The sequence below is a fragment of the Narcine bancroftii genome, chromosome 8, assembly GCF_036971445.1.
Source record: "Narcine bancroftii isolate sNarBan1 chromosome 8, sNarBan1.hap1, whole genome shotgun sequence".
Lineage (NCBI taxonomy): Eukaryota > Metazoa > Chordata > Chondrichthyes > Torpediniformes > Narcinidae > Narcine > Narcine bancroftii.
In genome coordinates, this window is record NC_091476.1 from 23,920,101 (window position 1) to 23,932,945 (window position 12,845).

The 12,845-nt window shown below is 37.4% G+C and overlaps 1 protein-coding gene across 1 annotated transcript in view; it reads left to right on the top strand.

Annotated features, from left to right (window-relative positions):
* xpnpep2 (X-prolyl aminopeptidase (aminopeptidase P) 2, membrane-bound) overlaps positions 1-12,845 on the top strand; it is an 81,711-nt gene that overhangs the window by 38,795 nt on the left and 30,071 nt on the right. Inside the window, exons 12-15 of the mRNA XM_069896017.1 lie at positions 277-386; positions 6,327-6,404; positions 11,116-11,187; positions 11,872-11,932. Of these exons, the coding sequence (XP_069752118.1) occupies positions 277-386; positions 6,327-6,404; positions 11,116-11,187; positions 11,872-11,932 (321 nt within the window). The remainder of the gene's footprint in view (positions 1-276; positions 387-6,326; positions 6,405-11,115; positions 11,188-11,871; positions 11,933-12,845) is intronic.

Here is a 12,845-nt window from a genome sequence, read left to right on the forward strand (position 1 = left end):
ATTCACTTCTGTGGAAATTGACATATGCATTTGCTTTGAAGTCTGAGAAACTATTAAGAAATTGCTAAAATGGGCAGAATGATTTTATGCACGGAAAAAGTAATTAGACTGGTAAAGTCCAGATGAAATGATGAATAAATTCTGGACTCAGATGGTGGGTTTGTGATTTGACCCTGGTGGTAAGGGAGAAGTAGTATTCATTTAGGAGACAACAGTAGTTGGGTAGATCATGATATCTTGCAATGCAGGTATTTGCCTTTACTATTTTTCCTTCAGGTGCGTGATGCAGTTGCTGTCATACGTTACATGATGTGGCTGGAAAAAAATGTTCCAAAAGGAACAGAGACCGAACTCTCAGGTGCACATTATTTAAACAAGTTACGCAGGTACAAATCCTACAGGATGCTTGTATGGAAATACAGTGATGTACATGTAGGCTGATCTCCAATTCCAATATTGTCATCAGTTAAGTTACAATCTGTAAATGTTCAATATAGCAAGTAATATTTTCAAAACTAAGAGTACAGTATCAATTTACTTCTACTCAGATTTAATTAATTATTAGTCTTAAATAAAAGTTATAGAATCCCAGAACATAAGCCTCTTTTCACGTAAAACAAACTGCCCCTAAACTCAAATTCCACCTTAAGTATTCCCTATGAGTGGGAAGGGAAGGTTGAGAACCTCTGCTCCAGACCCAATTGTTACTGAAATATTCTGCTTGAGAATAATTGTCATTGACCCATTTCCTTTGCAATTATGAAACCCCTACGAATCAATTTGGTTTTGAAACCTTTTTCTTTCCACTCACATACCACCTTAAGCAACCCCTTACTAATTACAGAGAACTTATGGCATAGGGATTACTTAAGGTGGAATGTGAGTTTAGGGGCAATTTGAAAACATGGACAACATTTTTACATCAAGTAAAAGTAAAGTTATTGAAGTAAGAAAGTAATTTGTAATAGAACCATAGAAAATTACAACAGAAACACAGAATTACAACAGAAGGTTTGGACCTTCTATTCTGTGCTGAACCATTTTTCTGCCTATAGTCTCACTAACCTGCACCCAATCCATACCCCGCCCATTGATGTACCTGACCAAATTCTTCTTAAATGTTAAAATTGAGCCCATATTCACCACTTCAGCTGGCAGCTTGTTCCACACTCCCACCATTCTCTATGGGAAGAAGTTTATCTCATGTTCACCTTAAACTTTTCCATTTTCACTCATAACCCATGTCCTTTGGTTTGTATTTCGCCTACCTACATTTACTTTGTCTGTCCCCCTCATAATTTTAAATACCTCTATCAAATCTCCCCTCATGCTTCTATGGACCAGGGAATAAAGTCCTAACCTGTTTATCCTTTCCCTGTAACCCAGTTCCTGAAGTCTGAGCAACATCCCAATAAATCTTCTCTGTACTCTATTTTATTTAATTTCACATATGCATTAAAAAATACACATTTCTTATTCAGAAATTAATGAAAAAATTAATACATAGAGATTCAAAAAATATTTCCCATCTTTCCCCCTCCCCCCCCCCCACAACCCAATAGGAAAGAAAAAAAATAGGAATGAAAACATCTGGATAGTATTAATAAAAACTTACTAAAACTATTAAATATAATCTAATATATCTTAATTTTTTTGATTTTAGAAGTTGGAAGGTTCAGGTTGGGTGAATACAACTTATACAATTTTGAAAAAAGGAATGAATAAACCAGGAGTTCATAAGTCAAGACAATGATGGGAGAAAGATTTTAAAAATATTCAAGAGGAAACTTGGTTATAACTTTGTCAGGAATAGTATGACTAACACAGATTGCCTGGTATAGAATAGTACTGTACAATATAATTTTTTTTTTTACATCAAATATATCTTATTCCATATAAATTAAATGGATTAAATTCTAATTTTTCAGATTAATATTTGAGATGCAATAACAAAATATGTACATTTTTGTTCAAAATTAAGACCTTTTGGACAGAATTGGGTTTATTTTTGGAAAGAGTTACAAAAATTAAGTTTCCTCAAGATCCAAATTTTAAAAAAATTTGGAAATATTTTTGACGTAGAATTGAAATTGAAATTAAATAAATATCCAAAATATTTTATTAAAATAGCCCTAGTGGTAGCTAGAAAATGTGAGGCAGTAACTTGGAAATCAGATGTGTATTTGGAAATGGGCAGATGGCATACTAAAATAGGTAGTTGTATACAACTTGAAAAATTTACATATAATTTACATAACATATTTAAAAAATTTTGGGAATCCTATTGACAAATTGTAGGAATGAAATTGTAATCACCCAACCTGAACAGTCTTTCTACCTTTTTGATATTTTTCCTATAGTTAGGTGACAAATAATGCATACAATACTTCAAATTTGGCCTCACCAATGTCTTATACAATTTTACCATAATATCCCAACTCAATACTTTGATTTGTGAAGGCCACTAGTCAAAAGCTCTCTATAAAACCTTATCCACCTGTCACACCACTTTCAGGAAATTATGAATCAGTATTCCTAGGTCCCTTGTTCTATCACTCTCCTCAGTGCCCTACAATTTACCGTGTATGTCCTTTCCTCGTTTATCCTTCCAAAATGCAGCATCTCATACTTGTGTGCATTAAATTCCATCTGCTAATTTTCAGATCACTTTTCCAACTGGTCCAGATCCCTCTGCAAGCTTTCAAAACCCTCTTTGTTGTCCATAACACCTCCAATTTTCATGTCATCTGCAAACTTGCTGATCCAATTTGCCACATTATCAGCCAGATCATTGACAAACAACAATGGTCGCAGCCCCGATCCCTGAGGCACACCACTAGTCACAGGCCTCCAGTCTGAGAAGTAAACATCCACCACTCCTCTCTGGCTTCTTTCATCCAGCCATTGTCGGATTCAGTTTACTACTTCACCATGAATACCAAGCGTCTGAACCTTGCTGACTAAACTCCAATGTGGGACCTTGTCAACAGTCTTACTAAAGTCCCTGTAGAAAATATCCACAGCCCTTCCTTCATCAATTTTCCTGGTAAGCACTAAAAGATTGGTTAAACATGACCTACCATGCATAAAGCCATGTTGACTATCCCTAATTAGTTTCCGGCTGATCAAGTAATTGCATATCTGAAATCTTAGAACATCTACCAATAATTTACCTACTACTGTTGTCAGCTCACTGGCCTATAATTTCAAGGGTTATTTTTCGAGCCTATTTTAAAACAACAGAACAACTCGAGCTCCCCTGCAATCTTCCGGCAACACAACCATGGCTAAGGACATTTTAAATATTTCTACACAAGCCTCCCTCAAGGTCCAAGGGAATATTTTGTCAGGCCCTAGAATTTTATCTATCTTTATTTGCTTAAAGACAGGAAGCACCTCCTCCTCTTTAATCTGTATAGGTTCCATGACCTCACTGATTATTTTCCTTACTTCCCACTTCCTTACTCTAATGCCTGATGAAAAAAAATCATTTAAGATCTTCCTCCATTTCTTTTAGCTCCAAACATAGCCGACCTCTCTGATCTTTAAGGGGACCAATTTTGTCCCTTACGATCCTTTTGCTCTTAATTTACCTTAATAAACCCTTAGGATTTTCATTCACATTGTCTGCCAAAGAAGCCTCATGTCTTTTAGCCTTGCTGATTTTTTTTTTTAGGTTTTTAGGCATTTTTATATTCCTCAAGTACCTCATTTGCACCATGTTGCCTACAACTGCAATACACCTCTCTTCCTAACCTGATCCCCAATATCCTTCAAAAACCAAGGCTCCCTATGTCTGCTTTGCCTTTAATCCTAACAGGATTTGTACTCTCAAAATTTCACCTCTGAATGTCTTCCACTTACCTAGCACATCCTTTCCATACAACAACTTATCCCAATCTTCACATTCTAGATCCTTTCTTATTTCTTCAAAATTGGCCTTTCTATAATTTAGAATCTCCAGCCAAGGCCCAGACCAATCTTTCTCCATAATTAACATGAAGTTAATGGCATTATGATCACTGGACCTAAAATGTTCCCCGACACATACTTCTGTCACCTGTCCTGTCTCATTCCCTAATAATGAGATCCAGTATTGCACTCTCTCTATATTATTGATTTAGAAAACTTACCTAAACACATGCGACAAACTCCAAGTCATGCAGCCCTCTTGCAATTTGGGAGTCCTAGCCAATATGTGGAAAGTTAAAATCTCTTACTATCATAGCCATCTGCTATCTCACTACAGATTTGCTCCTCCAATTCTTGTTGAGTTTGGTTATGCCTTTCCCATTCCTCAGCTCCACCCATACAGCCTCAATAGATGAGCACTCCTGGCTGAGCACAGCTGTGATATTTTCCCTGATGAGCAATGCCACTCCTCCCCATTTCATTCTTCCCCCCCACTCCAAACCCCCATTCTATTGCATCTGAAGCAACAGAAGCCCAGAACAGTCCTGGCTACAGAGCTGCTAGTCCTTCTCCTCTGGCAACCAAGTTTCCTTAATGGCCATAATGTCATATTTCCACATGCCATTCCACACTCTAAACTCAGCTGCCTTTCCTACAACACTCCTTGCTTTGAAATAGATGCACCTGAGATCATTTACATCACATACTTCTAACATTGACTTTAACGTTACATGCAATTTTCACATCATCTTTTCCCTCCTCCACTCCTCTATCTGCTCTGGCACTCTGGTTCTCATCCCCCTGAATATCTAGTTCAAGCCCACCAGAGCAGCACTAGCAAACCTTCCTGCAAGGGTATTAGTTCCCCTCCAATTCAGATGCAAACAGTCCCAGTTGAACAGATCCCACCTTCCCTGGAAGGGAGTCCAATTATTCAGAAACCTGAACCTCCCCCTCTTACACCATGTCTTTAGCCATGTGTTAAGCTGCATTATCCTCCTATTTGTAACCTCACTACCACATGATACATATAACAATCCTGTGGCCTTGTCCTTCAACCTTGCACCTAACTCCCTGAGCTCTCCTTGCAGGACCCCATCGCACTTCCTACCCATGTCATTGGTCCCTACACACGGACCATGACATCTGGCTGCTCACCTTCCCTCCTGAGAATGCCATGGACTTGATCTGAGATATCTCAGACCCTGACATCATGGAGGCAACATACCTCTCAGGATACTTGATCTCTTACACAGAACTTCTTATCTGTCCTCCTAACCATGGAGTCCCCTATCACTACAGCTCCCCACTTCTCCTCCCTTCCCTTCCAGAGACCTGATTGTCATGGCTTGTCCCTCACCATTGTTATTGAGGGGAACAGCCATGGGTTGCCCTTCCTGCCTGTTCCTTTTCCCTCTCCTGACTGTCACCCTCCTCCTGCCTCCTCGATGTGATAGCATCCCTGTAACTCCTGAATGATCTGGAGTTGATCCAACTCCAGCTCCAATTCCTTAACTCTGTTTGCCAGGAGCAGCAGCTGATGCACTTTTCACAGATGAAATCGTTGGGCGTACTGCTGGCTTCCCTGACTACCCACATTCTGCAAGAGGAGCATTCCCTTGTCTTGGCTGCCATTTCCACTGTCTATGACTAGAGGAAAAAAAATCTACACAGACAATGTTTTTACTGGGATATTACAAGTAAAATGCATTTACAGTAAGAACCCTATTGCTTGGATTGTGATAATTTCTTTCTATGAAAATACCATCAAATGTCAGCATGAATACAGCAAACTATGTGTGAAATTGAGATTGACATCTTATTGTGTGCTTGTTCTTCCTTTTTATAAGGGACATTTCTGAAGAAACAATCTTTTATCCTACGTGGTTTAAAAAAAACTTTTGGAATATTTATTGTGCAGTTGCAATGTTAATAATTGACTTTGATTAATTGCAATGTCTCTCTGATCAAGTAATCTTAAAATTGAGTGTGGTAACTGTGGAAAACCACAGTAATGCTGTGATTGGTACTGCCAGCTGGACTTTCCTACCAAGATCAATCATACCCACAATCCTTTGCATGCCCCCCATTCATTCTGCCAGGATCAGTCGAAGAGGCTGGGTGCTGCTCCAGTCTATAGTCAATAAAAAGATATCGGTTTCACAATCTCGGTCTTTTGTGGTAATTGATGGCGCATCAGTTACATTAGTATAAACAGTCTACTATTTTAAACACTATCTTTTAATGAAAGGACACCCAGTTAAAATAGTGGACAGAGGAATGTCACATAAATGAATGAAACATCTAACATCTATAATTACCAACTTAAGTTTTCAGATCTTGAATCTTGCAAAGATCACAAGGTAACGATCAATAATAAAACTGAGTATTAATTTTTCATGATATTTTTACAGTGAGCAGAATTATTCTAGAGGACCCAGCTTTGAAACCATCTCAGCCAGTGGGTTGAACGCAGCTCTTGCACACTACAGGTCAGTAGAGAGGACTGTGGTCAGTCAAGGTAAACAAATAACTCATCTCTTGGTCCAAAGATATTCAGCCCATTGGCGCAACAGGTATTACGTTTCTACACTGGACAAAATCCTGGAGCTGTGGCTGAAGAGAAGTACCAATTTCAGTCACTTGAACAGAAATATAACTCAATGTTGTGCATATCCTGGATGACTGGGATTTGCTGATGGATTTGGGAAGTTACCTCTCATCTTCCCAAGGAATCCAACAGTGGATTCAGTCTTCATTCAATTCTCCTGTTTTATTCTATGCCAGTCTGATTTCACCCAGGTTCTGAAGCCCAGTTATCCCAATGAGAATGTCATGGATTATGAGAAAAAGAGGAAGGCAAGTTACACTAAGTTACAGCATGGTAACAGGCCCTTCCAGCCCACTAGTCCGTGCTGCCCAAAAACCCAAATTAGCCTTGACCCTGTATATTTTGACATTTCTAAATTATTCAGCTTCATTATAATCAATTTAATTATTTTTGAGTTATTGTGTGGTTTTGACAACTTGTTGAATTTTAATGCTTTTAACTTAAATTATTGCAATTTCATTAGTAATGTATTTAAATATCTGAAGGCTGCTTTCACAGCAGATAAATCTCAACCTCTCCTCTCTTCCTGCATCCCCCCTCCCCCCCATTTCCACTTTTCAGATCCTCTTAGGGGGCTCAGGGCCAGATACTAAGCCACCTCAGCCTCAACGTGCCCCCAAACAACCTTTATCGCAATGAAAATTAATGTTACAATTTCATTCATTCACAACTATTTTATCTATATTCCAATACTTAAAAGAAAGTGGGATAAAAAGTGATTTGCATGCTTTGTAAGATTTGCTTTTGAATTAAAAATGTTTAAATTGCAATTCCAAGTTCAGACTTTGTGCTCACTCATTACCAAACTTTAATTTGATTATTATAGATATGCCTCAGAACGTTCATGTCATTTGGTCATAAATTACTGTAGAAAATGCTTTAACAAGTCAATGAGCAAGGGGAGGCTGAATTAAGAGTGCTGCCAAAGCAAAGTTCATCTTAATTTATCAGGTCAAATAAAACTATGCTGTTGGCCTCTTTTGCTCCTATCTCTCAACAAAATGTGCACTTTTTTTTAAGAATCACAGAATCCTTTAAATGCAAAGGAAACTACTAGATTTCAATTACATCTGCAGTGGAACAAATTAATCCTCATTCCTTTCTCTTTTCTCACAGCCATGTTTTTTTCTTGAAGTATTCTCTTTGCAAATTTACTCTGACTTGTGCAGCTTCCACCTTTCCAGGTAATACTTTCAAGGTCACAATGCAATGCAGCCTGCATTTGGCTGATTGGGACTGTAAACCAGACTTGCGTTGCACCACACTGATAAAGCACATTCACCTTTGTCTTTATTTGGAAAGATGATCTTGCCATTCCCTCCTTGGTGCCTGATGGTGAAATGCTTTCTGCTGTGAAATTCTGCAAGCTCTGATCAGCCTGTCTATTGTTGGATGCCACAAGTCCACTATAGATGGCGCCAAATTCAAAGTGATATTTTGAATGAGCCTCGCTATGTTTCAAGCTCAGTAAATCTTAGTGTCCAGCTGTTCCCCAAGGCCAGCAGTGGATCTATCCCTTTGCTGCTGGTCACAGATTTTTGTCCTACCACTTGTCAACAATTTTTAATCCTTGCTCAGGAAGCATGTTACTTCCTTGCCAAAACTAATTGACTTTGATTAATTGCATTGTTGCATATTCCTACCTACCTCATGTTCCACTATCCTCAATTATGGCTATAATTTTTTCCTTTAATTCTTCATTTTGTCATATGGTTATGAACCTTTGGATCAAAATTTGTTCAAGGTTTAGCATTACTTTGCGAGATAGAGTAAAATCCTGGTTATCCAGAATTCAAGCAACCGGCAAAAAAATACAGAAGTTTAAAATTGGCACACCATTCCATTAGTTCACCAATCTCAACACACAGTCTCACTTATCAGTCATCTACCAATCCCCATAGATGCTGGATACTAGGTGCTTTGCAGCATTTCTAATTTGGGGACTAAATCTTTGATTGCATTTATCAGAATCATGTACATTTTGTACTTCTATTCCATCCTGATAATTACTATTCAATTACAATGGTCAAAATGTTTAAAATTCAGAATGCCAAGATTCAAAACAGGACGATTCTCTTTTTAATTAGAAGTATGAGAACGCACGTTTTCTAATAATGAATAGCCCCGCAGCCCTTAGAAATTGGATGTTTCAAAGCATACCTTCCTGCAATTTTATTAGGAGGAAAAAAGTACCATGCACATTTTCTTGTTAGAAAAGGAATTTTTCCATTTGCATTAGCAAACTTTAGGGTCCATGATTTATTGCTGGCCTTCAAATTTATTGTGGCATTGTTCAGGTTGAATCCAATTTAGATGCAACTCCATGAATAGCGTACTGGGGAAATCTCTGAACAGTGTGGTGTGACACACCTCCATTGTTTAGTCTCATTTTCATTAAAATTAACATTGCAAAGACTAAAAGGCATCTCACTTGATGAAGCATTTATAAAGATCAGACCATTGAAATACTACCACTATCCTTTAATTGGAAAATATGAGTGAAGTGTTGGTAAATTACTAGGTCATGTTCCTCCTTTTTAGGGACAGAATCCTGTTAATAACTCTCAATGCTTTATTCCCATTGCTGAGGTGCATCAATATTTAACAAGATCTGCTTCGATAAGCTCAAAAGATGTTATATATCTGGGGCAATGACAAGTCGGTTGCTAATTGCAGCATTAAATTTACATTTTCAGAGCAAAATAACCCCTGATCCAGATGCTCTGGGTTTCTAAAAATCTTCCCTTCCCTTCATAGACACAATAGAGTCACATATTCATAGAATCATACAGCACTGAAACAGACCTTTCTACCCACTAAATTTATACTAACCATGAAGTTTCATACTAGCTCCATATCCAGGGTCTGATGCCCACTTTGGGCCTTGGCAATTCAACTGTTAGTCTGGATACTTTTCAAACATTGGTAGAATAACTACTTCTGCCACCTTTTCTAATTTAGCTTAAAAAAAACAACTGAGTGGCCATAGGTGCTAAATTGACAGGGCATAATATACATTTGAAACCACAAGGAAAATAAATATCTCTAGCAACTGTCCACCTAGGATGTGCCTGATAGACTCTGGAGGGCAATTCAAGGAAGTAAGTCCCATTCAAGGAAGGTCCTGGAACATCTACAATGGATGGCAGTCGTATTGCTATTAAGTAATTTCTATTACTGGTTCTTGGCACTGTGTGGTGTTTTAATAAGTGCACTGTGTCTGTGAATCAACAGGAATTTCACTTCCATGCGCTATTTCAATCTTGGTTTTAAAATTACGAGGCCAAAGTTTAGAGGTGAGAGGTTTAGTCAGCATTTTGGTTAACGATAAACACTGACCTTTCAAAGAATCTGATCATAATAGAAACACAGTGAAGGACAACGTGTTCTTGTGTGTTTTGTGTAGGATCCTCAGACGTGTTTCTCCATTGTTTCACATGAGAAAATACCTAGATTATATTGACATAGAGTTTAAAAGATTGGTTATGAGGAGAAAGAAAGAATATTGGAATGAAGGAATTTAGTTCCAGGAATTTATCAAGTCACATCAAGTTTATTGTCATCTTATCGTACAAGTACAAAACTGTGCTCTCTGGTCCTCAGTGCAAAAACATTCAGACACACAACCAGTCATCATACACACACAGGCAAAAAATACATATGCAAGACAAGTATTGTATCTATAATTTTTTTTTTTTAATTTGTTTCAGTTCTTTCCTGAGTTTATAACATCACTGCAATGTATTAAGTGTTCATTTATAATAACTTTGAGAGAGGTGATAGTAAGTTGCCTTTTAAACCATGGTCATTTTGGTGAAGATACTCACATATTGGTACTGGGTACGATGCTCTAGGATTTAAATCTAGTGACAAAGCAAAATTGATTATGTATTTCCAGGTCAGAATGCGGTGTGCCTGGAGGGTGAACTTGTAGATGGTGATTTTCCTGAATATCTGTAATTCTTGTCCTTTTAGGTTGTAGAGGTTGCATCATTGAGAGGAAAGATGAGCTTTGATAAATTGCTGTAGTGTATATTGCACATGGTTGGTACTTCAATGGTGAATGGAGCGAATGTTAAACAGAATGAATGGGATGATAATGAAGCGGACAGCTTTATATCCCCAAGTGTTGTCGGAAAGAATTCTTGAGGCAGTTGAAGACTATTCCACTACAGCTCTGACTTCTGTAAGGAATTAGGAAAGGCAAATGGATACCCAGCTGTGGGGTGATCTTGCATCCACAGTACACTTATGGCTGGTCTTGTAACGTCTCAAGATAATGGCAGACTTGACATGTTGCTACAGAGGGGTTTAATGCCACAGATTGTCAGGGAAGGGGGTCAGAAACATGATGCAATTAAAAAATTTTCTTAAAATTTATCGAACAGGGGTGCAGTGTTGCCAGAGCTGCACTCCTTGTCACCATTTTTAGTGACCACCAGCACCTAAAAAATTAGCACGGCACCCCTTATGTTGAAATAATGGTGCCATTAATTGTTCATTAATTAAAAAAAAATCAGTCCATTCAAACTGGAGGCTGTTTTTCTGGATCAAAGATATTTGATTACTGACTTATTTACTTTTTGGATTAGTCCTAATGAAGAAACCAACAGGAAGTTGACACCAGACGAGATGTACCTGATCGACTCTGGAGGGCAGTACCTGTAAGTGTCAATGTGCACACACAAGTAGTATCAGTTCAAACCATCAGCCCATGTTCAAGTCAATCACTTTAACACGATGGAAATAATTCATGTTGGTGAAAGTTTACCCAATTAAAGCTGCCATGTAGATTCAGCAACAAAAAGTCAACCGCATTATCAAACATTGTAAATTTAATGTGAAACGACTACACAAAGTAATCAGGGACTACAGGCTGACAAGATCCTTGTCATTGTTTCCTGTGAAGATTATATCTGGATTACCAAGCCCTATAGAGAATTAAGATTTAAGCCTTAACATAAAACTTCAAAGCACATGTGAGAACCCTGTACTACTTTGGAAATTAATTCCAATTTACTTTAAAAAAAAACCAACTCAACATATTGGAAATTGCCTATATTAAGAATATAAGAAATGGGAATGGGCCCATTGAGCCTGCTATGACATTCAACAAGATCAGGGCTAATCTGACCACGGACTCATTCCACTTAGCTGATTTTCATCACCTTTAATTCTCCTACTATGCAAAAAATTTATCCAACTGTGTCTTAAATATATTTAATGAGGAAGCTTCTATTGCTTCCTTGGGTAGAGAATTCCACAACTTCAGTGTTCTCTGGATAAAGTAGATCCACCTTTGTGAATGCTTTATTCTACTAATTCTTTGTTTTGCATTAAAATCTCAGAGATGGGACAACTGATATCACCCGTACAATACATTGGGGAATGCCAACTGATTTTCAAAAGGTAGGTGAATTTAGAAGCCCGTGAATGTAATCATCTGATTGATATAATCACCAATTCTGGATTCTCTGTCTCAAAGCCTAAAATAGTTTCTTCAGTAAGACATCCCAAATTACAATGATTATGGAGTAACTCGTGTTCATCACCCTAATTTTGATTTGATTCTTAGTCTGATATATGAATTTTAGGAAAACAGTTCACCCATTTTTATGGATTTTCCTCAGAATCCTTTTAAACATTTGTGCAATTTAGGCCATTTGTTCCTTTGTTTGTATATTCTCTCATTTAATTTTTACTATTACTTGCTAAAACTTCAATTAAACTGTAATGTTTAAAGATCTTTATGAATATCTACATTTTTATTCAAATATCCCATTAGGGAATGCATTCTATACTTACATTTTGAGCAGAATTTTAAAATTGGCCCACAATATTTAGAACGGTTGAAATTGAACGGATTTCCTCAATTAAAAGAAAAATGTTATTTTTAATTTACAAATTTAGAACGATGCTGTCCTTTTGGATTTGTGTTCTTTTATTTATCAGGAAACTAAAGATGTAGCAAAGGATATCAGGCAAGACACAAATACATTCCAACTACTATGGTTCCAGGAATATTCACCATGGCATAGACCAGGAGTGTAATCTCAATTCCCAAAGAACTGCCCTACCCTCCCTTCAACTTCAAGCTTATTTTGTCTCCTTCCAGGTTATGAAGGATCTTCAGTTTATCATTAAATCAGTTTCCCTTCTCATTGATATTGCTTGACCTGCTGTGAATTTCCAGAATCAGTTATGAAGGATCTTCAGTTTATCATTAAATCAGTTTCCCTTCTCATTGATATTGCTGACCTGCTGTGAATTTCCAGAATCATTTGATTTTCCAAAAGAAAAGGAATGCTTTAAAACAGTGGTT